The sequence below is a fragment of the Schistocerca serialis genome, chromosome 3 (genome assembly GCF_023864345.2).
Source record: "Schistocerca serialis cubense isolate TAMUIC-IGC-003099 chromosome 3, iqSchSeri2.2, whole genome shotgun sequence".
NCBI lineage: Eukaryota > Metazoa > Arthropoda > Insecta > Orthoptera > Acrididae > Schistocerca > Schistocerca serialis.
The window spans coordinates 163,850,857-163,875,912 of record NC_064640.1 but is presented as its reverse complement, the minus strand read 5'-3'; the positions used below and the strand labels follow the sequence as shown (position 1 = coordinate 163,875,912).

Sequence of the window (25,056 nt, the reverse complement as noted above, 5' to 3'; positions counted from 1 at the left end):
AATATGCAACAACACAACACAGAGTAACGTTCAGCATAATGTAGTCATGCTGTTCTTCCATAGAATTCAGTGAACCCAAACACAAGGTGCAAATCGGCCAACTCTTCATCAGTAAACCTGTTCACAGTACTGCTGTGTATCACTGTTAATGCACAACTAACACTGCTGGAAAACAAAACCCTACACATAACAATGCAGTACTGAATACAAATTTGAAGACAATGAGTTAAAGAGAGCATTACTGTTGTCAACCGCAGGTGCTGTGACCAACTGAAATCAAGACACACAGCGCATACTGCCGATATTCACGCTGTCATGCATTATTTTCAGTGCAGTACAAATCCAAAGCTAATTGCTGCAAGAAACCAAAAAAAATGCTATAACTATGTGATAAGCCACTGGACAATAAGGGGCTGTTGTACGAAACAAACTCAGAAGGTATCCCTGAATAACTTGCAAAGTTTGTCAGTGGAATTTTGGTTCACCCTGTAGAGGAGCTGTACGACTGAAATGAACTTAAAGACAATATTATAGAAAAAGAAGAGGAAGTAGATGAAGTGTGGATGTGGGATATGGTATTGTGAGAAGAATTTGACAGAGCATTGACAGACCAACATCAAAACAATGCCCCACGAGTAGACAATATTCACTCAGAACTACTGATATCGATGGGAGAGCCAGATATGACCGTACTACTCCACACAGTGCAAAAAATGTATAAGACCACTAAAATACTCTCACATTTCAAGAAGAATATAATAATTACAATGCCAAAGAAAGCAGGTGCCGAAAGGTGTGAATATTACCGAAATCAGTTTGATAAGTCATGGTTGCAAAATACTAACACAAATTATTTACAGAATAATGGAAAAACTGGAATAAGCTGACCTCACAAAAGGTCAGTTTGGGTTCCAGAGAAATGTAGAAACATGTGAGACAATACTGACCCTATGGCTTCTCTTAGAAAATAGGTTAAGAAAATGCAAACCTACATTCATAGCATTGCAGACTTACATAAGGCTTTTCAAAAGCTTTTAATGATGTTGGGTGCAAATACACTCTTTGAAATCTGAAATTAGTAGGGGTAAAACACAGACAGTGAAAGATTATTTAAAACCTGTACAGAAACCAGAAAACAATAATAAGAGTCAAAAGGCATGAAAGGGAAGCAGTGGCTGAGAAGTGAGAGAGAGACAGGGTTGAGGCCTAACCCCTGTGTTATTCAGTCTATACATTGAGGAAGCAGTAACAGAAACCAAAGAAAAATTGGGAGAAGGAATTTGAGTTACGGTGAAGAAATAAAAATTTTGATTTTATGTAAATGGAAGGGGCAGAGGTGAGAAAAAAAAGGAATGGGAAGGAACTAATGATATCAGCGGCATCAGGACATTGTGCAGAATCAGTGGCGATGGTGGATTCACTGCCCATCAAGGCAAATCAATTATATGAATGCGTGGTGTCCGTTCTTTTGAACATGTCCAAAAGAATGGATAGCACACATTCAAACAATTGACTTGCCTTGATGGGCAAATAATCCACAACCTTCAGTATGGATGCACACTTATGTTTGACCTCTAGCGGAAACTAAAATTAGTGAGCATGAAGGTCATGAACGGGGACTGCAGATGGGTGGTGCTATGTGGGAATGTAGGTCGGCCGGGCAGCGTGCTGAGATAGTTCATGCATTTACGATAGACGCTGTGTCTGGGTAGTGCACTGGTTAATGCAACTGCCTAGTAAGAAGGAGATCCTGGGTTCGAGTCCTGATACAGCACAAATTTTCACTTGTCACCACTGATTCCGCACTAGGTCCCAATGCAGTTGATATCATCAGTTCCTTCCCTTTCTCCCCCCCACCCCTTCCCCTTCAATTTACATAATATATATCACAGCTGTGGATCCCGCATCTTGTCTGTTCTTTCAGACATATCTGAAACAACAGACACCACATATTCATATAAAAACTTTGATGTTTGCTGAAGACATTGAAATTCTGTCAGAGACAGCAAAGGACTTGGACAGTGCAGTTGAATGGAATAGACAGTGTCTTGAAAGAAGAATGTTGTTGTTTTTGTGGTCTTCAGTCCAAAGACTGTGCAAGCCATTTCATCTCCGAGTAACTACTGCAACCTATATTCCTCTAAATCTGCTTACTGTATTCATCTCTTGCCACCCCCCCCCCCCCCCCCGCCCACCAACCCTGTCCCGCCCCGCCACCATGCTTCCTACCAGTGCTAAATTGGTGATCCCTGGATGCCTCCGAATGTGTCCTGCCGACCAATCCCTTCTTTTAGTCAGGTTGTACCACAAATTTCTCTTCTCCCCAATTCTATTCAGAACCTCCTCATTAGTAATGTGATCTACCCATCTAATCTTCAGCATTCTTCTGTAGCACCACATTTCAAAAGCTTCAATTCTTTTCTTGTCTAAACTGTTTATTGTCCATGTTTAACTTCATACATGCCTACATTCCATACAAATACTTTCAGGAAGGACTTCCTGACAATTAAATCTATACTCAATGTTAACAAATTTATCTTCTTCAGAAATTCTTTTCTTGCCATTGCCAGTCTATATTTTATACCCTCTCTACTTTGACCATCCTCATTAGTATTGATTCCCAAATAGCAAATCTCATTTACTATTTTAAGTGTCTCATTTCCTAATCTAATTCCCTCAGCATCGTCTTCATCAGCTAGAACTTGATAACTGAGTGCGTGAAAGATGTCCTGGGTCCTATTCCACACTCCCAACATAAACCCATCAAACTCACAGTTACTCCAGCAGTGGTGCCAGTGCGGATTCCATTTTGACGAAGATTTAATTTCAAGAGGGCAAACTGGGTAGGTTTCGCAATTGGAATCGACGAAAAGCTGCAAACTCTAGAACCAACACCCAGCAACTATGATAAGTTCATAGAAATCGTCCGGAATGTATCAAGAAAGTCTATCCCTAGGGGCTGCAGAACGGAGTTTGTACTGGGCCTAACGAAAGACATCCAGCAACTATACGATGCACATAAGGAAAAGTATGAGGAGAACCCATTCTCTGAAGAAACTCTTGAACTTGCAAATGCACTTACTGACCAGCTAATCGAGAAGCGCCGAGAAGAATGGCAACATCTAATTGAAAGTGTAGACATGAAACATTCTAGCCGGATTGCCTGGAAGACAATTAAGAAGCTAAATAATGACCCTAAGCAGCAAACGGAAGCACCAAGAGTAACAGCCAACCAAATAGCACACCAACTCGTTCTTAATGGGAAAATGAAGACTCTAGCAAAAAACCATCCCAATAAGAAGTGGCGAAAATGACACGAACTACTACAGCCATCCATTTACCATTGAAGAGCTAGAGTCCGCATTTAAATCTCTGAAACCTGGCAAAGCAGCAGGGCTAGACGACCTTAGGAATGAAGAGATCCTTAAATTTGGTGAGTACACGAAAAACTGGCTGCTCCTACTTTTCAATACCTGTATCCGGCTAAACAACATCCTGAAAATCTGGAGAAAGGGCAAGGTCATAGCCATTCCAAAACCCGGCAAACCATTGGACGAGCCAAAAAATTTCAGACCGGTAACATTACTCTGCTGCTTGTACAAGGTGTTCGAGCGCATGCTGCTGAATCGACTTGTGCCTAATACTGATCATCAGATAATTCTGGAACAGGTGGAGTTTTTCCCTGGGAAAACTTGCACTGGACAGGTCTTGAATCTTACCCAGTTCATAGAGCATGGGTACGAGAACCGTCTAATTACTGGAGCCGTACTTGTTGACCTCTCATCTGCATTCAACACTGTAAATCACGAACTGCTGCTCACTAAAATAAATGCTATGACTAATAATTTCGGGCTGATACAAATTATATCAACTCTTCTCAGCAACAGACGGTTCATCGTAAACCTAGGAGGGAAGCGAAGCCGATGGCGTATCCACAAAAATGGACTACCCCAAGGCAGTGTCCTCGCACCCACTCTTTTCAACATATATGTGAATGATCAACCGGTTGCACTAGGGACTAGGAGCTTTGCTTACGTGGATGATTTTGCAATAGCTGTGCAGGGTCAGAACTTTAACGACATAGAAATTAGCCTTACGAATGCCCCCAGCAGTCTAACGCCATACTACAAAGCCAACTGCCTACACCCGAATGCAGCAAAAACATTATACTGACCATTCCATCTTCAAAACCGAGATGCCAAACATACCCTAAACATCACGTGGAACAACCAATGGATCGCGTTCAGCAGCACTCCTTGTTATTTAGGCGTCACCCTTGATCGCACACTTACTTACAGACATCATGTAGACAAGGTCAGGGGCAAACTATCAACAAGAAACAACCTCCTGAGTAAGCTCACCTCCACAAAATGGGGTGCCGACCCACATACTTTACATACGTTGGCACTTGCACTCTGCTACTCGGTTGCTGAATACGCTGCCCCAGTTTGGGAAAGATCAGCGCATGCGAAACGAGTGGATCCTCTGCTGAACGATGCCTGTCACATAATCACGGGATGCCTAAGACCCAGCCTGGTTAGCCAACTTTATTTGCTTAGTGGCATAGCTCCACCCAACATCAGACAAGCTACAGCAAGCGAAGCAGAGCGCCTCAAGCAGCTGCACGACCAGCACCATCCTCTCTTCGGGCAAAACCCTCCACACGCACGTCTAAAATCAAGACGGAATTTCCTCACCTTAGTTCAACTGCTCGAAACCTCAAAACAAAAGGCCAGATTGTCAAAATGGCAAGAAACACTGCCTACAAGAGACCAGGCACTTCTAATCTCACCCAACGAACAATTGGCCTCTGGAAATGAACTAAAATAGCCATTATGGAGAACCCTCAACCGCCTACAAACTGGGGTGGGCAGATGCAACGTAAACATGTGTAAATGGGAATACCAAGATGGGATGGACATGTGCCAGTGCGGACAGACCCAAGCAATGGACCACCTCCTGGAATGCAGCAACATGGGGGAAGTGTGCAGGAGAGAAGATCTGGCAAACACTACGGCAGTGGCAGTTAAATGCGCTGAATTTTGGCGGGACGTGATATGATATATATACTATGTTTGTCTTTATATTGTAATGTGACTCCCCATTTTGAGTTTGTTTTATTTATACATATGTGTATTGTATTTGTATTTGTGTGTATATGTAATATGTGGGTTGTCTATGGCTTTGACATGATTAAATAAAAATAAAAATAAATAAATCTTATTTAATTCGACTACATTCCATTATCCTCGTTTTGCTTTGGTTGATGTTCATCTCATATCCTCCTTTCAAGGCGCTGTCCATTCCGTCCAACTTCTCTTCCAAGTTCTTAGCTGTCTCTGACACATGTCATCGACAAACCTCAAAATTATTGTTTCTTCTCCCTGGTTTTTAATTACTACTCCAAATTTTTCTTTTGTTTCCTTTACTGCTTGCTAAGAAAGGAGGATATTAGATGAAAATCAACAAATGCACAGCAAAGGTAGTGGAATTTAGTTAAACAAGGTCAGATAATGCTGAAATAGTAAATAAGATTTGCTATTTGGACAGTAAAATAACTGATGGTGATCATAGTAGAGAGGATATAATAAAATGTAGACTGGCAATGGCAAGAAATACATTTCTAAAGAAAAGAAATTTGTTAACAATGAATATCAATTTAAGTGTCAGGAAGTTCTTTCTGAAGATATTTGTCTGGAGTGTAGTCTTTTATGGAAGTCAAATGCAGATGATTGGCAATTCATACAAGAGGAGAATTGAAGGTTTTGAAACGTGATGGCAGAGAAGAATGTTGAAGATAGGTGGACAGTTTATATAACTAATGAGGAAGTACCAAACAGAACTGGGGAGAAAGAAATTTGAGGCAAAATTTAAATAAAAGAAGGGGGGGGTGTATAGGGAGACCAAGAGATAAATACAGTAAGCAAGACCAAGTTGTAGTAGTTATTCAGAGATGAAAAGGCTTACACAGGATAAAGTAGGATGGACAGCTGTATCAAACCAGTCTTTGGACTGAAGACCACAGCAGCAACAATAACAGTATGAAAACAAGTTACCAGCAAAATCACTGACACAATAACATCTGAGCTTCTCTATGAGACTACTCTAAACTGCACAATCTGTTGCTTTCCATATGTGAGATCACCTATAAGCCTACTTTTCAAGTGTAAAAGTTTTTAGTCATGTTCTCTGCTGTCTCACTGAATATCACCTCTGGTGAAAGAGCAATTATGCTGCAGAGAAGAGTAATGGCTATTATCTAATGATTTTATGTAATTTTCTTGTTTAAAAAGAAACACAATACGATACACTCATTCAGACACCATGGTCTGCAGATATAATCACAAAGACGGTACATCAAAGCCTAACATCCCATCAGCAATTAAGTAATTAGAGATGGATCATTAATTCAGCTGCACAAGGACTGGAAGCAGGGACTGAAAACAAGAGCTTAAAATGTGTACTGTTTCCCAACGACTTATACAAATTTTCACAATGCTTTTACAGTTACAATAGCTTTTCAAGCCAAAGATGTAAAATCTATGACAAAAAATGTAACTGCTTAATTAAAAGTGCACACAATGAAGTTTTGTATAATTTGAAGTGTTTCGTTACAATGTCATTCACAGCTGCAACATTATGCTGATAAATGCATATCCTCAATCATACTGCAGCAGTGTCCTTCATATATTCTTCTATGGAGAAATAGTGCCTGTTCACAATGAGTCATACAGCAATATTTTCACTTAATCAATTTACATATGAAATTTACTCCTATCTACTAGTTTATTAATTTTTTTTAATTCCATGGACTGTGATATCAGGGCAAATCTGCCAAATCTGAAATTAATATTAATTGACCAAAATTAGTGGTGCAAAGCCTAATTATTACAAAGAAGACCTTATTAAAAAAGACTGTAGATTTTCCTTTTGCCCTACACAGCTGCTGTTTATTTGCCCCCTCTCTCTCTTGGTTTTCATGATTTGGCAAATTAACTTTGTGCCTGCATGTCCTTCTTGTCATTACAGTCATCAGGTAACCTAAAGGAAGGAAGTTGTGTGCACCTTCTCTCTGTAAATTGCGTAAGCTTTGTTCTGTGTGTTACTCTATGTTAAACATTTATGTATTGTATTTTGTGAGATGTAATTAGGGATCAGCCCAGCATTTGCTAACTGAGCATGGAAAACTGCCAAGAAAACCACATTCAGGCCGATTGGTGTACCGTACCGAAAGTCACTAATCTGCCACATGGATGAAGAAGAAAGGTTATACTTTAACATTCCATTGTCATTAAGATCATTAGCAATGGCTGTGGCTGATGAGGTAAACTTAAAATTTATTTTTAATTTCTAGAGGTATCATTGTTATATCTTATTCTTGTAGGCAGCATATATTAATCTTTTGCATCAGAGTATAAAACTGTAATGCCATTCCTAAATTTTGGGCATTACAGAATTACAATAAGCTCCATTGTGATTGTGGCCACATGTGAGGAAAGCAGGCATGCACAGAGATGCTGATATGTAATTTCAAAAGCGAGTCTGTTTGTATACCACAAGACAGCCAAGACAAACCACTCAGTCATTTTGGCACTGCAAAGGTCCTGCAAGTTCGAGCCAGCCCACGGAGTATTTCGACACTGTGGAGACATGTAGGTGTTGATTTGAACATGCCTGGAGACAATGTACAGGCACAACAAGTGTGCTATTAACCACTATAAATACCCTCTGATTCTAATACAGTTATGCACAGTCTGGCAACACCCTCCATGGCATCAGGTACACACAAGTCTCCATCATGCTATGGGACAGTCGGCAACAGACACTGGTCTGGGCAGCCAGCTCCACCAGACCATCTCACAGTTCTCAGTCCACACCCGTGGCTTTAGAATGATACAATACATGAGCCATCCCCCACACTCTATGGCAGCAATGAATTGAATTGGCAGGTGGAGCCATTATGGTGTAGAAGTGTTGGATTAACAGGTTGTGGAGGTTGTGATGCTGGTCAGCAGTTGCTAGGAAAACGCTGCTGCAAGATATAACACATATTATTTCATCTCGAGTCACAATGTCAGAGTGCTGTGATGCCCCTGGATATGCCCTCTGCAGGAGTGTGATCCATCTGTCGTGGCAATGTTGTCAGAAGGTTGTGGTAGTAGGATGGCCATTTGATTTCGGAGAACAGTGGTTTGCACCCACGGTGGAACTGCCACCACGCTTCTGCACTAGGGTTAGCTTCTAACTCAGTCACAGTGGACGTTTACGAGAATTCAGCAGATGTACATGTTACTGTCACTGCTCACTCAGCACCACATAGTGCTAACTCAGGTATGCACTGCTGGGTGGGGAAACAGTGTCAGAAAAGTACCAACGTCATGGCCACCGCTGATGGGCCACGCTCCTGCAGAGGGCATATCCAGGGACATCACAGCACTCTTGACATAAGTTGAGAGGAAATAATATATGTTACATCTTGCAGCAGAGTTTTCCTAGCCACTGCTGGCCAGCACTACCACCTCCACAATCCGTTACTCCACCACCTCTATGCCACGACAGCCCCACTCACCCAAGGTCACTATAAAACTTCATCCTGCACCTCAAACATAGATAAAAAGTTATTTTGTCAGTATATGCTGTATACGATGAGACACTTACTTTAATACATGAATATGTTACAAAACAACAACCAACCACTAAATTCATATGATATTAAAAACATTTTATTGTTAATTGCTACTTTTATTAAAAAGCAGTCATTATCAACCAAACAGTAGATTTGAACACCACAGTGCTTTACTGGTATTAGCAATTTAAACATGGAGTGAAGCTTCGCAACGATGGATTGCATCCAAAATTACAGGTAACAATAGACTTCGTCCAAAATTAGAAACTGTTGAACTAATCACAAGGCTCCTTCACAAGTCATCATAATTAAAATCAAAGGCAACATAAGACAAGAAGTGGTACATACACTGATGAGCCAAAACATTATGACCACTGCCCATGACAAGCTTGTATGCTGCATGGTGTCACCGAGGGCGTGTGACATGGTAAGAGAAGTATATAAGCAGACCAGAAACGAATGGGGAATCATTCTAGTGATGATAAGTGGCCCAAATCTGGAAATCTGCCAACTTAAGCAACTTTGACAAAAGCCAGATTGTTGTGGGCCAGTGCCTATGAGCAAGCATCACAGAAACGGAAAAGCTGGTTGGCTGTTTACATGCTACTGTTGTGAGCATCTGTGGAAAGTGGTTGAAGAATGCTGAAACCAAGAGTAGGTGACAAGAAGTTGGACATCCAAAGCTCATCACAGCATATAGGGATTGGAGGTTTGCCAGATCTCTAAAGCAGGATAGGCAGCGATCTGTGTCAGATCTGATCACAGAGTACCATGCTGGTTCAAGCACTAGGGTTTTGGAGCACACTATTCAGTGCAGTGTTGAACATGGTGTTCCACAACAGAGGACCCCTGAGTGTTCCTATGATGACCCCACAACATCATCAGTTATGATTACCTGGGCAAGGGGTATCAAGATTGGACTACGCATGAATGGAATTCTGTCACCTGGTCATTTATTGTTAAACCAGGTTGATAGTCGTGTCTGGATGCTCCATCATGCAGGCAAACAGCTGCTCAAAGCATTAAGCATGCCAGAGGCGCAGACCAGTGGGAGCAGTATTATTTTAAGGGGGACATTCACCTTGGCTTCCATCGGACCTGCAGTAGTAATCGAAGGCACCACAACAGCTGTGGACTACGCGAACATTATTAGGGACCACTTGCAAAACCATATGTTTGATATCTTCCACAACAGTGATGGCATCTTCCAGCAGGAAAACTGTTTGTGTCTCAAACCCAGAATCGTGTTGCAGTGGTTTTAGCAGCATGACAGTAAACTCAAATTGATGCCTTGGCCATTAAAATTCAGCTTATCTGAATCTGATGAAACCGAACTAGGATGCTATTAGGCACCAGCTACGTGCCCACAAACCACCCATCCGTAAATTAAGGGAAGTTTGTGACCTGTGCGTACGCATCTGGTGCCACAAACCTCTGGAAACCTACCAAGTATGTGTAAAATCCATGGCATGCATAGTCACTGCTGGACTGCATTCCACAAGTGGGCCAACATGATTTTAAGTAGGTGGTCATAATGTTTTGGCTCATCAGTGTATATTCTCACAGAGAAATGTATATACAGTTTGAGTGAATACTAAGATGGTGTTTAAATATGTTATATCACCACTGATATGTACCATTAAAAATTATCATTTCTGTATGTTGTTTGGATTTGTGTGTATATATAATATGAAACATTCACCTTGGCTTCCATCGGACCTGCAGTAGTAACCGAAGGCACCACAACAGCTGTGGACTATGCGAACATTATTAGGGACCACCTGTAAAACCATATGTTTGATATCTTCCACAACAGTGATGGCATCTTCCAGCAGGAAAACTGTTTGTGTCCCAAACCCAGAATCATGTTGCAGTGGTTTTAGCAGCATGACAGTAAACTCAAATTGATGCCTTGGCCATTAAAATTCAGCTTGCTATGCTTATGGACTATTTCTGTTTAATTATTTGTTTCATGTATATATAATGAAATCAAGTTTGATGTTAATAGCCTATTGTATGACACACCCAATACTCTCAGCTGGATTTTCAGCTGGAGTCCATGGGCAAAGAACAAATAAATAAAAATAAATAAATAAACTGTTGAGACAAGACATTATGATCACTGCCCACCACAAGACTGGATGTTGCCTGGTGGTGTTATGGGCATGTGACATGGTAAGGAAAGTATATAAGCAGCACAAAGATGAATGAGGAATTATTCGAGCAGTGATGTGGACCACAAATTAAGAAATCCAGTGATGTAAGTGACTTCATGAAAGGGCTGATTGTAACAGCTTTGCTCACAGATACAAGCACCTAAGAAACAGTGACACTGGTCAGCTGCTCATATGCAACTCTCCAGAGTGTTTAAAGAAAGTTCTTGAAGGATGGTGAAACCATGAGTAGGTGGCAAGATGTTGGACATCCTCACACCATCATAGAATGTGGAGGCTGGTGGCTTTTTATTATGTAAAGTAGGATAGATGGTGAGTGTGGCAGATCGTATGACACAGTACAGTGCTGGTGCAAACAGGTGATCAGATCACACTGTTCAGTGCACACTGTTGAACATCAGACTCCACAGCAGATGACCTGTGTGTGTTCCTATGATCATCCAATGACATCGTCATTTATGATTTCAGTGGGAATGAAATCATCAAGATTACACTACAGATCAATAGAAATGTATTATCTAGTCAGATGAATTGTATATCGTGTTACACAAGGATGAATGAAGTATCTGGACATGCCATATTAGAGGCTTGCACAACACCATGAAAACAAAGCAATGGGGATAGTATTATCTTATGGGGGACATTCACCTGGGATTCCATAGGACCTGTGGTAGTAATCTAATGCAGCATGACAGCTGCAGACTACATGAAAATTACTGTGGACCACCTGTATCCCTCCATGCTTGATGTCTTCTCCAATGGCGATGGCAACTTCCAACAGGATAACTGTCTCTGTCAGGAAGCCAGAATCCTGCTACAATGACTTGATGAGCACAACACTGAACTCACACTGATGTTTTGGTCACCAAATTTGCCTGATTCACACCTGATGGAACACACCTGGGATGCCAGCTCTGCACCCACAAACCACTGACCCATGGCCCGTAATTCACAGGAAGCACACAACCTGTGTAGTTGTCTGGTGCCACATACCTCCAGAAGCCTGCTGAGGACTTATTGAATCAATACCAGGCAAAATTATTGCTGTATTCAGTTGCTAATGTGGACCAGCAGGCTATTAAGCAGGTGGTCACAATGTTTTGTCTTGCCAGTCTATATCACCAGTTAAAAAAAGAAAAGAAAGAAAGAAGAGAAAAAAAAGATTCACTCACCAAGCTTTAGAATATTTGAAATAAAGTTCAGTGCCAGCAGAAATAAAATCCGTACTACAGCTGTTTGTCAACAGTAAACTTGCTCTAAAGTTTACAGAAATGCAAGTGCTGAGAGGAAGTGCTAGTGTAGAATACACTGCCAATATTTTTTGGGCCATACACACAAAAATGACAGGGATGCTTTCAAACTGCAAAGACTGTAAATTAAATTATTAAAAAATTCTTTAACAGGTATGATTTCACAATTACAAAATTATCATTTCAAATGGTAATACCATCTACATAGGGAGTTCATCAGAATATACCATGTAATCATTACATTTGCATTATAATCACGTATAGCTTCAGCTTTATATACATTTTGCCTTAGCATGTTGATGTGAATATCTTGCAGTTGTAACTACTTGTGATAGATACATAGAAACTGTGTCCTTGGCACTGAAGTTTAGATAAACAGTGAATTTGAAAACAAATTAAAAAATACAAAACAATCAGAATAATAAACCGATACACTTCAGAGAGGCAACTCCAACCAGCAATTCAGTAACTTGCCCACAGAGGAGTGTCAGTTATGGTGCAAACAGTAGAACTTCACAGGCCCAGCCACCATGAGATGTTACCCAACAAACATCAGGAGAATCTGTGTCAGCCAGCATGTTAACACAGTAATTCACAAAAAATTTCAAAAACCAATTTGCACTAAAACTGTGTGAGAATCTTCAGTTATATGTGTCAAAATATCAAAGTCTTCTAGAATGTTTACAGTATGTCCTATTCGTGAACCATGCAACACCACCATGCTTTTACTAATCTGATCCAAACTGCACTCATACATTTTTAAGTGATCCTTCAATGTGCTACTGCTCCCACTGTGGGAATGTTTTCTAGATTCTTAGCCACATATGTAATAGCTCTCTGAAGCAGGGTATTTTCCCAGATAGACAGAAGTACGCCATTGTTAAACCACTGCATAAAAAAGGGGGTGCGTCTGATGTCAGCAACTACTGCCCAATCTCTCTTCTGACTGCCTTATCCAAAATTCTTGAAAAAGTAATGCATTGTAGAGTAGCTTCACACCTTGATAAAAATAAAGTTTTAACAAAATGTCAGTTTGGTTTCCAGAAGGGTTTTTCAACGGAAAATGCTATATATACTTTCACTAATGAAATATTAGATGCTCTGAGTAACTGGAAGTCACCCTTTGGGATTTTTTATGCTCTATCAAAGGCTTTTGATTGTGTAAATCATGGAATACTTCTAGATAAGCTCAAGTACAGTGGTATTAATGGGACAGTGCTCAGATGGTTTAAATCATACCTAACTGGAAGAGTGCAGAAAGTTGAAATAAGCAGTTCACATAATATGTAAAAAACTGGTGAGTTCTCAAACTGGGGAACAATCAAGAATGAGGTACCGCAAGGTTCGGTCTTGGGTCCTCTGTTGTTCTTAATATATATTAATGACTTGCCATTCTATATTCACAAAAATGCAAAGCTGGTACTTTTTGCCGATGATATAAGTATAGCAATCACACCCAACAGACAAGAATTAACTGGTGAAATTGTAAAAGATGTTTCTCAGAAAATCATTAAGTGGTTCTCTGCAAATGGGTTCTCATTAAACTTTGACAAAACACAGTATATACAGTTCCACACGGTAAATGGAATGACACCATTAATAAACATAGACTTCGAGCAGAAATCGGTAGCTAAGGTAGAATATTCAGAATTTCTAGGTGTATGCACTGATGGGGGGTTGAACTGGAAAAAACACACTGAGGATCTGCTGAAACGTTTGGGTTCAGCTACTTATGCCATTAGGGTCATTGCAAATTTTGGCGATATACATCTCAGTAAATTAGCTTACCATGCCTATTTTCATTCTCTGCTTTCATATGGCATCATATTCTGAGGTAACTCATCATTGAGTAAAAGAGTGTTCATCGCACAAAAGTGTGTAATCAGAATAATTGCTGGAGCTCATCCAAGATCATCCTGCAGACACTTATTTAAAGAGCTAGAAATCTTCACTGTAGCCTCACAATATATATATTCTCTTATGAAATTTGTTATTAACAATCCAAACAAATTCAAAAGTAATAGCAGTGTACATGGCTACAGCACTAGGAGAAAGGATGATCTTCACTACTCAAGGTTAAATATAACTTTGGCTCAGAAGGGGGTAAATTATGCTGCCACAAAAGTCTTTGGTCACTTACCTAATAGCATCAAAAGTCTGACAGATAGCCATATAGCATTTAAAAGGAAATTAAAATAATTTCTTAATGGCAACTCCTTCTACTCATTAGATGAATTTTTGGATATAGTAAGTGGGTAATTTCCTCAACCCCCCCCCCCCCCCCCCACCAAAAAAATAAATTAATTAATTAATTAAGTGTCATGTAATATTTTGTGTAATGTAATATCTTGTATAGACACCTTTTATTAACCTGACACATTCCACATCATTACGAAGTGTCGTATTCATGATCTATGGAACAAGTACTAATCTAATCTAGATTTTGTCATGAATTCATCCCTGTTTATCCTATATACACACTCCACTTTGGCACAGGTTTTATTGCAACTGACACTGCAGTCCTTTTACACATTCTAAGTTTTGGTGGCTTAGCATTTTTTACTCTTTTTGATTAATTATATTTACATATAACACTCCTCATCCTTATGTACTTTTGAACTTAATTATAGGATCTGATTATGGAAACAGCCTAAGTTTGTCATTAATTTAAGAGGCCTAGATGGTATTATTCCCTGATAATTCTCAGAGATTCATTCCAAGGATTTGTTTTGTTTGTTAACAATTAGATCAGTCTGCCACAACAAACAAGATATCTTTCTCTCTCAGCCTGACAACCCCCCCCCCCCCATTTCTTTGACAGGGACAGCTGTAAATATTCTGTAAACACAATACAGACACATAATCTGCAGTGGTAGATCATACTAATCACTACTGTTGAGAAAACTTTGTAACCTGTAAATATCTACAAAAACTCCCTAAAGAAACATAGGTGGTGATCCACTTACTGGTGAATGATATTCAGGGTACAATTTTTTGTTCTTCATCCTTCCAATCAATCCATTCAAATGTTGGAATGGGTACTAGCAATAGGCAATGGGCATCACCTTCCAATTCTGATCTCATTATTAGTAATTTGGAAAAAGGAAGATTAAGTTTTAATATGCTAATAGTGAGGAATTCTTTATGCACAGAGCACACGCTCAGACTGAGTAATGATTGGGAATGAAATTGGTCATGTACTTTTCAAAGAAACAATACTGGAATTCGCCTTACACAGTTTAGGGAAAATGATGTGAAATCTAAAACTGGGTGGCCAGATGAGGATTTTAACCATTGTTCTCCTGAAGAAGAGCCCAGTGTCTTATCACAGGGCAACTGGAGTTGGTAGTAATTTAACAGCAAACATCCAATGAAATAAAGTTGACCACATCCTGTAAACAAGTTCAATGAATATTTCACCTCACTAGCAGAAGATCTCATTCAGGCAAACTGCAAGGTATCGTTCTTCAATTCCACCAATATGTCAAACAGCACTAATGCTACAATGTTTGTTTATGAAACAAACCCTGATGAAATTAGGAACATAATAAAATTGTTACCCAATAAAATCTCTAGTGGCTATGATGAAGTACCGGACCTCATATTAAAGGTGTGTGCTCCCCATATAGTAAAGCCATTATCAACCATCTACAACCAATTGTTAAAAACTGGCATTTTTCCAGATGCTCTCAAAATAGCTAAAGTCTCACCATTACTAAAGAAAGGTTCCCCTGATTTAGTATTCAATTATAGACCATTATCCATATTAAGCATCTTTTCAAAAATCCTGGAAAAACTTTTTTATGACAGGCTTATAAATTTCATAAAAAAACCACGCACCAATCAGCATTCAACAACATGGTTTTAGTAAATCTTTATCCACCCAGACAGCAATTTTTGAACTGTTGGACCACATACTGAAATCAATTGACCAACATAATATAGCTGCAGGTAATCTTCTTAGATCTCTCTAAAGCCTTTGACGTACTAGATCATAAAATACTGCTTGCTAAATTGGAAAGAAGAGGAATAAGAGGTGTGGCTCACAACTGGCTATGCTCTTACCTACAAAACCGCAGACAGAAGGTATCACTTCAATACGATATTAATGTATAGAATAAAACAAATAACATAGTTTTCCTCTCAGAGGAAAGAACAATAAGATATGGTGTTCCCCAGGGTTCTGTTCTAGGGCCATTACTTTTCCTCATTTACATAGCTGATCTTGTTGAACGTATGAGCCCACAAAAAACTATCCTGTTTGCCGATGATACAAGCATAGTGTTGACTGGATCTAGCCCTGAATCCCTTCAGACAATATCTGATAACTCTATGAAAAAACTTTCTGAGTGGTTTAACAAAAATGGCCTAATTGTTAATAGTGGGAAAACTGTATGTATCAACTTCCATCTAATTCCCACATCCAATCAAAAAACTATCCAAGTAAAGTTAAATAATGATAAAATTGAAAATGTAAATGCAACAAAATTTTTGGGTCTATGGGTCTAACAAAATTTAAAATGGGACACACATATAAACAACTTATCAAAGAAACTCTCATCATTGTGCTATGGACTAAGAATACTAAAATCTACTACAAGTAAATCCACACTAATGCAAGCATACCATGCGCAGTTCCACTCATTGCTCCGCCATGGAATCATCTTTTGGGGAAATTCAACTCACAGCACAAATATATTTAAACTACAAAAAAGAGCACTGAGGATAATCTGTGGCCTCAAAAAGCTGGAATCCTGTAAATGTCAATTTATAAAACTTAATGTTCTAAGCATCCCATCCCTATTCATTCAAGAAACAATCCTATTCACCAGGGAATACCTCTCAAGAACAGGCAAATTAATCCAAAACAATTATATACATGCTCATTATACCAGAGGGCAATCTAATATCCATCAAATTTTTTCAAGGACATCATCATACCAAAAATATATAACTCATCTGGGTGTCGTATTACACAATAAAATTCCAGAACAAATAAAAACTGCTCCAGATCCAATATTTAAAAATAAACTAAAGGCATTTCTGACAAAGCACTGTTTCTACTCAGTACAAGAATTCCTGGAAATGAAAAATTATAGAGTTCCTTTGTAAATACTGTGATTAGAGTAAAACATTCTGTAGGCAAAATAATAACCTAATTTCTACTATACACAACTATGTTTCAGTTTCACTTCCCAAAATTTTTTAACTCGCTTTTTGAATGTACAAGTACACATTATATTAGTATTAAAACTTAATTGTCTGTTAAATCTCAATGTAAATTTCATGTTTAATGTAGTTTTTAAATGACATTGTCCTTCTGTTGTGTTTCCAGTTGACATTTTCACTATTCTGTAATCTCAGTGATTATTTGTGTAAATTTAAAGTAGCACTACATTGCCTACATGTTTCTTAGTTCCCCATGTAAATTGTTTGTATTCTCTGTATGTGAAGTTACTATATTCATCAATGAACAATTTTGCGTACATTTTTTAAATGGCAGTCCATTGCCTATTTTTTTTTTCTCCAAACTACATATTTGTTAAGAAAAATGACTTGTCCTATATCATGTGTACTTTGTACAATATGTGATCCACAGCATAAATAAATAAATATGAATACAAATACATACAATGTTAATTTTATTCACTTATTGCAATGACATGTTTCATGATAGTATGACAATGTCCCAGTCATCATACAGCAAAAAGCCTCCCCGCATTGAATACACTGGTTCTCATCAGGTCACCAAATTTAAGCAAACATTATAAGTTCTCCTATCATACTATAATCGTTGGTGGAGACTTCAATCACCCAACAATTAACTGCGAAAATTACTGTTTACTTAGTGGTAGGCATGATAAGATATTCTGTGAAACATTACTGAATGCCTTCTGTGAAAACTACCTAGAACAGATCGTTAGGAACCCCACTCATCATGGAAATATATTGTATCTAATGGCAACAAATACACTTCAACTCTTCTTTGAGGATTCCACATCAGAACTGGTATCAGTGATCATAACACAGCTGTGGCAACAATTAATACCAATGATCTTCCACAGAACCCAAATAAATTCCAGTCATACATATGACTGGAATTTCTGCTGTGGCACCAAAGTTAATGTTCAGTCCCTAGTGAATAAGACAGGAACCGAAATTGAGGGTAGCACAGCAAAAACTGAAATGCTTAACTCTGTTTTTGAATGTTCCTTTGCAAAGGAACACCCAGGAGTACCACCCCATTTTAATTCTTTTACTACTGAAATGATGAGTGGAATAGATATTAGTGTCAGTCATGCTGAGAAACAGTTGAATTTTTTTTAAATTGAACAAAGTCCTAGGGCTGATGGAATCCTTATCAGATTCTACATCCAATTTTTGGCAGAATTAGCCCCTCTGTTAACTATAATCTAGCATAGATCCCTTGCACAAAAAAAAACATTCCCAGTAGTTGGAAGAAAGCATTGGCCACATATGTTTACAAGAAGGGTGGTAGAAGTGATCCAGGAAACGTCTGTCCCCATTTTTGAAATTGATTTGTTGTAGAATCTTAGAAGATTTTCTGAGCTCAAACATAATGAGCTATCTCAAACAGTACCAACCAGCATGGATTCTGAAAACATTGATCATGTGAAACTCAAGTTGCACTTTGCTCACAAGACATACTAAATTTGACTCTGTACCATACCAACACTTATTGTCAAAAGTACGATCATCTGGGGTATCAAGTCAAATTTGTGATTGGGCTGAGGATTTCATGGCAGGGAGGATGCAGCATGTTATCTCAGATGGGAAGTCATTGTCAGATGTGGAAGTAACTTCAGGTGTACCCCAGGAAACAGTGTTAGGACCCTTGCTATTCATATTGTATGTTAATGACCATGCAGACAATATTAATAGTAACATCAGGCTTTTTGTAGATGATGCAATTATCTATAATGAAGTACTATCTGAGAGAAGTTACATAAATATTCAGTCAGATCTTGATGAAATTTCGAAGTGGTGCAAAGATCACTTTAAATGTTCAGAAATGTGTAACTGTACACTTCACAAAATGAAAAAAACATAGTGTCCTTTGACTATCATATCAATTAGTCACTGTTGGAATTGACAAACTCATACAAATACCTGAGTGTAACACTTTGTAGGAATATGAAATTGAATGATCACATAGTTCAGGTAGCAGACTTTGGTTTATTGGGAGAATACTGGGGAAGTGCCATCTGTCTACAAAGGAGATTGCTTACAAATCACTCAAGCGACCTGTCCTAGGATATTGCTCAAGTGTAGTAGTAGTGGTAGTAGTAGTAGTAGTAGTAGTAGTAGTAGTAGTTTATTCATCCAGAGACAATGTACATTGCATCAGTTTTGTCAAAAAAAATATAAAGTGTGAACAATACTCTACACAATACAAATGTGCATAGTACAATACACAACATCAGACCGAATTGAAATAGCATGTACAACTTTGATTAATTACATTGCAAGAGTGGTTCTGATATGACACTAGCACATCTCGTCATGACTGAACAAGGTACATCGTCAATCCCTGAGGACATTTTATTCTTCATTGTTTTTATTATTCGATTAACTTCCAATTTGTTCATGGGAGGTAGCAATATTGAATTAGCACTTTGTTCTCCTAGGATTGATGTTCTACTAATCCTAGAACAATTTTTACTCAGATTGATTGGACTATTTATGAAGTAGTCATTAACGTAATTTGCTAAAGTAAGATTTCTGCCTGGAGCACCTTGATCATCTTTTAAAACAAAGTCATCTAGATTTCTAACATTTTTGCTTGGGCCTATTTCTTTGTTTACTACATTCCATACAACTTTTGGTTTGTTTGCTGACCCAGCAATAACATTGTCATTGTGCATTGTCTTGGCTTTTTTGATCATCTTCCTGTAAATTTTCTTATATGTCTTAACAAAATCCGTGAAGTGTTCATCTTTGTTGTCTTTTTTGAGTTGACTGATATGTTTTAGTGTTTGACTAGATACTCTAATAGCAGGTGTTATCCACTGGCTTGTGTCCTTAGGCATGGCATTGATCTTTGTGTGCTTTTTTGGAAAACACATGTCAAATAGGAACATGAATGTACTAGAAAATGCATTGAAAGATTCCTCGGTTGTTGTTTGTGCAAAGACGTCTTCCTAGGTTTCATTAGCTAACAACTGGATGAAAGTATTTACTTTTTCTGTATAGAAGTGTCTTTTGTATTCCCACTTATATTTTACTGCCTTGGGTACAGTGGAATTTATGTATGCTAATAGTGTTTTGTGATCCAAAAGACCTAAGTTTATGTTTAGTGCCTCAGTGATACCATTATCCATATTTGTGAAAATATTGTCTAAAAGAGAAGATGACAGTTCTGTTATTTTGGTGGCATCTGTAAAGAGTGGTTTCATGTGAAAGCTGCTTCGTATACTCCCCACATAACAATAATCTCACTTCATTACTATAAAAAGTGTTAAATGCTGCTTCTATTTTTTTGAAGAATATGTTTTTGTCACCCAGTGGTGATCTATACATTGTTATGACAATTAGTTTTTCACTCTTCTCCTCAGTTTTTTACTCTATGGCACATGATTCAAAATGTTTTTCTGTATTTTGATGGTCCAATTCTGTTTTCACTTTGAACTGCAGTCCTACTCTAGAGTAAATGTATACCCCACCATTTTTAAAAACACTTCAGCAATAATGTGATGATAAATTAAAGTTGCTTATATTTATGAGACTTAATTCACTAGCCTTGCACCAGTGTTCAGATAAACAAATACAAAAGACATCAGCAAGATTGTTTAAAGCTACTTCTAGATCTAGCACTTTGTTTTTGAGGCACTGAATATTCTGACACCTTAACCTGACTGGTTTGCAAGAAGTTTTTCTTTTGTCATTACCTGGTAATGTGCTGTTTTTCCCATAGTAGTTGTGACTTATCTGCAGATCTGTACCAGATAAGACTAACAGGGGATACTGAACATATTCAGAGAAGGGCAGTATGAATGGCCACAGGTTTGTTTCATCTGCGGGAGAGTGTCACAGAGACTCTGAAGGAACTGAACTGGAAGACTCTTGAAGAAAGACACAGACTATCCCAAGAAAATCTATTAACAAAGTTTCAAGAACCGGCTTTAAATGATGACTTTAGGAATATACTACAGTACCCCACGTATTGCTCACATAGGGATTGTGAGGATAAGATTAGAATAATTACTGCATGCACAGAGGCATTCAATCATTCTTCCTCGCTCCATACATGAATGCAATGGGAAGAAACACCAATAACCGGTAAAATGGGATGTACCCTTGCCATGCACCTTGTGGTTCTTTGCAAGGTATAGATGTAGATTGTTGGTCACGGCCAATACTTGGATTGATAATTGCCTGGATATGCCATGCACCTTTCGCTGCTTTCCCTCTGTCTTTACAGCAAAATGGAGGAGGAGTTGTGGCATAGTTCCCCATCACCAGACTTTGCATCAATGTCCTGGATTAAACTCCAGCCACTCCACAGTCTCATGAATTGAGGTCAAGCAACACTGTTGATGATGACCTGCCGACAGGTTGGGATGTTAAGCTCAGGACCTTGGTACAATGTGTGTTGGCACTGAGATTCACCCTGTTACTTCTCTCATCATCATTAAACACACACAACATCACACTCATTAGAGTCACCTACACTCAACTCTCACACTTCATAAAGGAAAGGTGCCATTCTGCATGAAGGATGGATAAACCTTTCCAATCAGGCAGCTGAACCTGCCCCTCAGGGTTTCCTAAACAACACGACCATAGAATTTCACTTTTTCTAGTCAACCTACATAACAAAAAACAAATTTTTGACATCATTGTCCTGAGTGAGGTGGCGCAGTAGTAAGACACTGGACTCACATCTGGAATGATAGTGTTGCAAATTCCCAACCTGAACATCCAGTTTTAGGTTTTATTTGATCTCTCTAAATCATTTATGGTAAATGCTGGAATGGTTCTTCTGAAAATGACATTGCCGATTTTCCCTTCCATACTTCACCAACTTCAAGTTTGTATTCTGTCTCTAATGACCACATTGTCAGCATGACGATTAACCTTAGTTTTTCTTCCTTCCTTACGCATTGTTACTTCTTTAAGGTGCTGATAGTGGGTTCTGTATGATTACAAGTCAAACTGTTTGACAAGATCTCATCACTAGTGTATTTGGTTGGCTATTGTATTGGCTGTATTTGACAGGCTTGACCTCAAGCCCTTGATTAGTATACACCCCAACAGTATCTCCTGGGAAGCTTGTTAATAAACTTGGGGACCATTTACATGCACGAATAACAGAAGTACGTCAAGTAATAAATCTTGAAGGCTCTCATTAGTTATATAATGCATTCTTATTCCATTTAGGTGTGTGAGGATTCAACATCAGTATTCTGTAAGAAAAATGGTAGCGTCATTTGTATCAAACTATGGATGTTATTTGCTTACCTCTATTCTCATAAGTGTTTCCTATTACAGATTATTGTAGTCCTTCAGGAAATATATTCATTGACAGATTGCAAAAATAGCTCAACATTCCTGTTAAGTACCTCTGTACTTGGCTAGACACAAGTTGGTGACCCAAGAATTCCTTAGGATCTTTAGAGCTGTGCAAATGAAGTCAGTGATGGTGAAACCCACTTTTTCCTTAACGTAACTGCATTTGCTGCTTTCTTTGTACTCGCTGCACTTTTTCCTTATTCAATAATTGGTGCCAAACATTACCACACACTGTAGTATTGGTTCCGTTCTGACTGATGAATAGTCTATGACATGATTCTTCTTTCTGCCATGTGATAATTTGACAGAAAAGTCAACCAGACAATCTTCCCCTTATATTCGAATTTACCATTGCCTGTTTTCAACTGAAACATTTAAATTTGCTCCCAAGTATTTTAAAGGGAAACGTAATCCAGTACACTGTATTTGTTTTTAAGAGTTGCATTTTGTGACAACAATCACTGCTTTATATATATTCCTAAAATTTCTTCACACAGTGTACTTCAATACTGTGATTTATCATTGTCTATAATTCATTTGTGCATTTTTCTTCCTTCATTGGCTATATGTCAAGAATCAGGATCATTATCACACAATGAGTCACTAAAATGAGTATGTACTGCAAAACTAGCATTCGGCTGAAATCTGTCAATTTGCTTGAGGTGACAAGACTAGTGTATAGCATAGCCTGAGGTCTAGCTTAGGTTGAAGGGTGATAATCTGGTTGTACTTCAGCGAGGCCAATGAGTGTGAATTCCCGTACAGGTTGTAGGTACTGACAAAGCACTAGTGTGGCTAATTTTCATGTTTGTGCTATATTTAGTTGGCAGATTTCAGCTAAACGCCTGTTGTCTATGTCTACGTCCATAGGCTCCAAACTATTGTAAAATGCATGGCTGAAGATACTGCCAATTACACCAGTTATTATGGATTTTCTGTTCCATTCACAAATGAAGTGTGGCAAGAATTATTGTTTAAATGCCCCCACGTGAGATGTAATTCATCTAATCTTGTCCTCATAAGCCCTACGCGCGCGAAATGTAGAAAGTTTTAGTAAGGAGTTGGATTCATCATCATTTAACGCTGGTTATTGGAACTTTGTAAGTAGGGTTTCTCAGGATAGTTTGCATCTATCTTAAAGTGTCTCTCAATCTAGTTTCTTGAGCATCACTATGAGACTCCCCACGTATCAAACGAACCTGTGACCATTTGCGCTGCCCTTCTCTGTATGCATCAGTTAGTCCTATTTGATACGGCTCCCACACACAAAGCCTATTCTAGGGTGTGTCACACGAATGATGTGTAAGCAGTCTCCTTTGTAGAATGACTGCATTCCCCTAGTATTCTACCAATAAACCGTAGTCTGCAACCTGGTTTACCCACGATTGAGTCAATGTGATAGTTCCATTTGATATTCCTAGAAACTGTTACTCCCAAGTATTTGTACAGGTCGACCGATTCCAACTGACTCACTGATGTAATCTACGTTATCTCGTTTTGCGTAGTGGCGCCGTAATCATTTTTGTTGCTTGTGTAGCGCAAACTGGTTTGTAACATGTTAACGTCATAAATATTAAAAAAACGAAGATAAAATAGTTCCCAAGTACTACATTTATACGATAGAATGTTTCAGCCATCCCCGAAAAACAAAAGTTGGTCGGAAGTACGTGATACAGCGCAGTGGAATTGCGTCGCAAAGAGCGCCACCTGTCTAAAATAAGCATTCAAAATTCGTAACATCGTGATCAGAAACTGAAGCGTCCTACAAGTAATTAGCCAGCACGTAATACGCATTACATATCATGTTTTAGTTACGTCTGCTAAGACCATCAAATGACATCGCCGATCTCTATGCGAACGCGCATATAAACCATCACCTGCACATCGACGTAATTAAATTATCTCACGGTACCTGTTTGGATTTGATACGTCATCGTCTTGCCAACGTTTGCAGGTTCGTTTCTATATTGTCTCTTATCAAAGCCCCACGTGACGCAGCCTATTGCCTCAATGACCTTGTTTGTGTCTTGTGATAACTTTTCCTACTAGTACGCAGTGCACCTATGCACATGAAAATCAGAGGTTTCTGAAACCATCCAAAGATTCCCATACTCGGCTCTTTAATTCAAGGTCCCTTCGAAGTCCATCTCCCCTCTCGAAATTTTCCCTAGCTTGCTAACGACATGGTTCGCTTTCCCCAGTTCTTGATCGGCAGCAACACGTAGCATACACATTCCGGAGTTTGTGCTTTCTCTCTATCCGTTGCCAACACAAACACGTTGACTGCGAACGCATAGTCATGGATGTTTCACCGCCAGGCCAGGGGTAAAGTGTTTGGATTTGCCGCATCATCATGTTTCCAACATTAACTTGGTTCGTTTCATTTGTCCGTTGTCAAAATCCCACGTACTGCTCACAAGACTTCGTGCAACAGTGACGTCATCGTGAAGTCACACGCTGTATCGAATACGAA

The 25,056-nt window shown here is 38.8% G+C and overlaps 1 protein-coding gene across 1 annotated transcript in view; it reads right to left on the bottom strand.

Moving 5' to 3' along the window:
- Nucleotides 1-24,640, bottom strand: part of LOC126469876 (phosphotriesterase-related protein) — a 235,395-nt gene extending 210,755 nt beyond the window's left edge. The window contains exon 1 of the mRNA XM_050097201.1: nucleotides 24,496-24,640. Coding sequence (XP_049953158.1) covers nucleotides 24,496-24,517 — 22 coding nt within the window. The 5' untranslated portion in view covers nucleotides 24,518-24,640. The remainder of the gene's footprint in view (nucleotides 1-24,495) is intronic.
- Nucleotides 24,641-25,056: the final 416 nt, after the last annotated feature.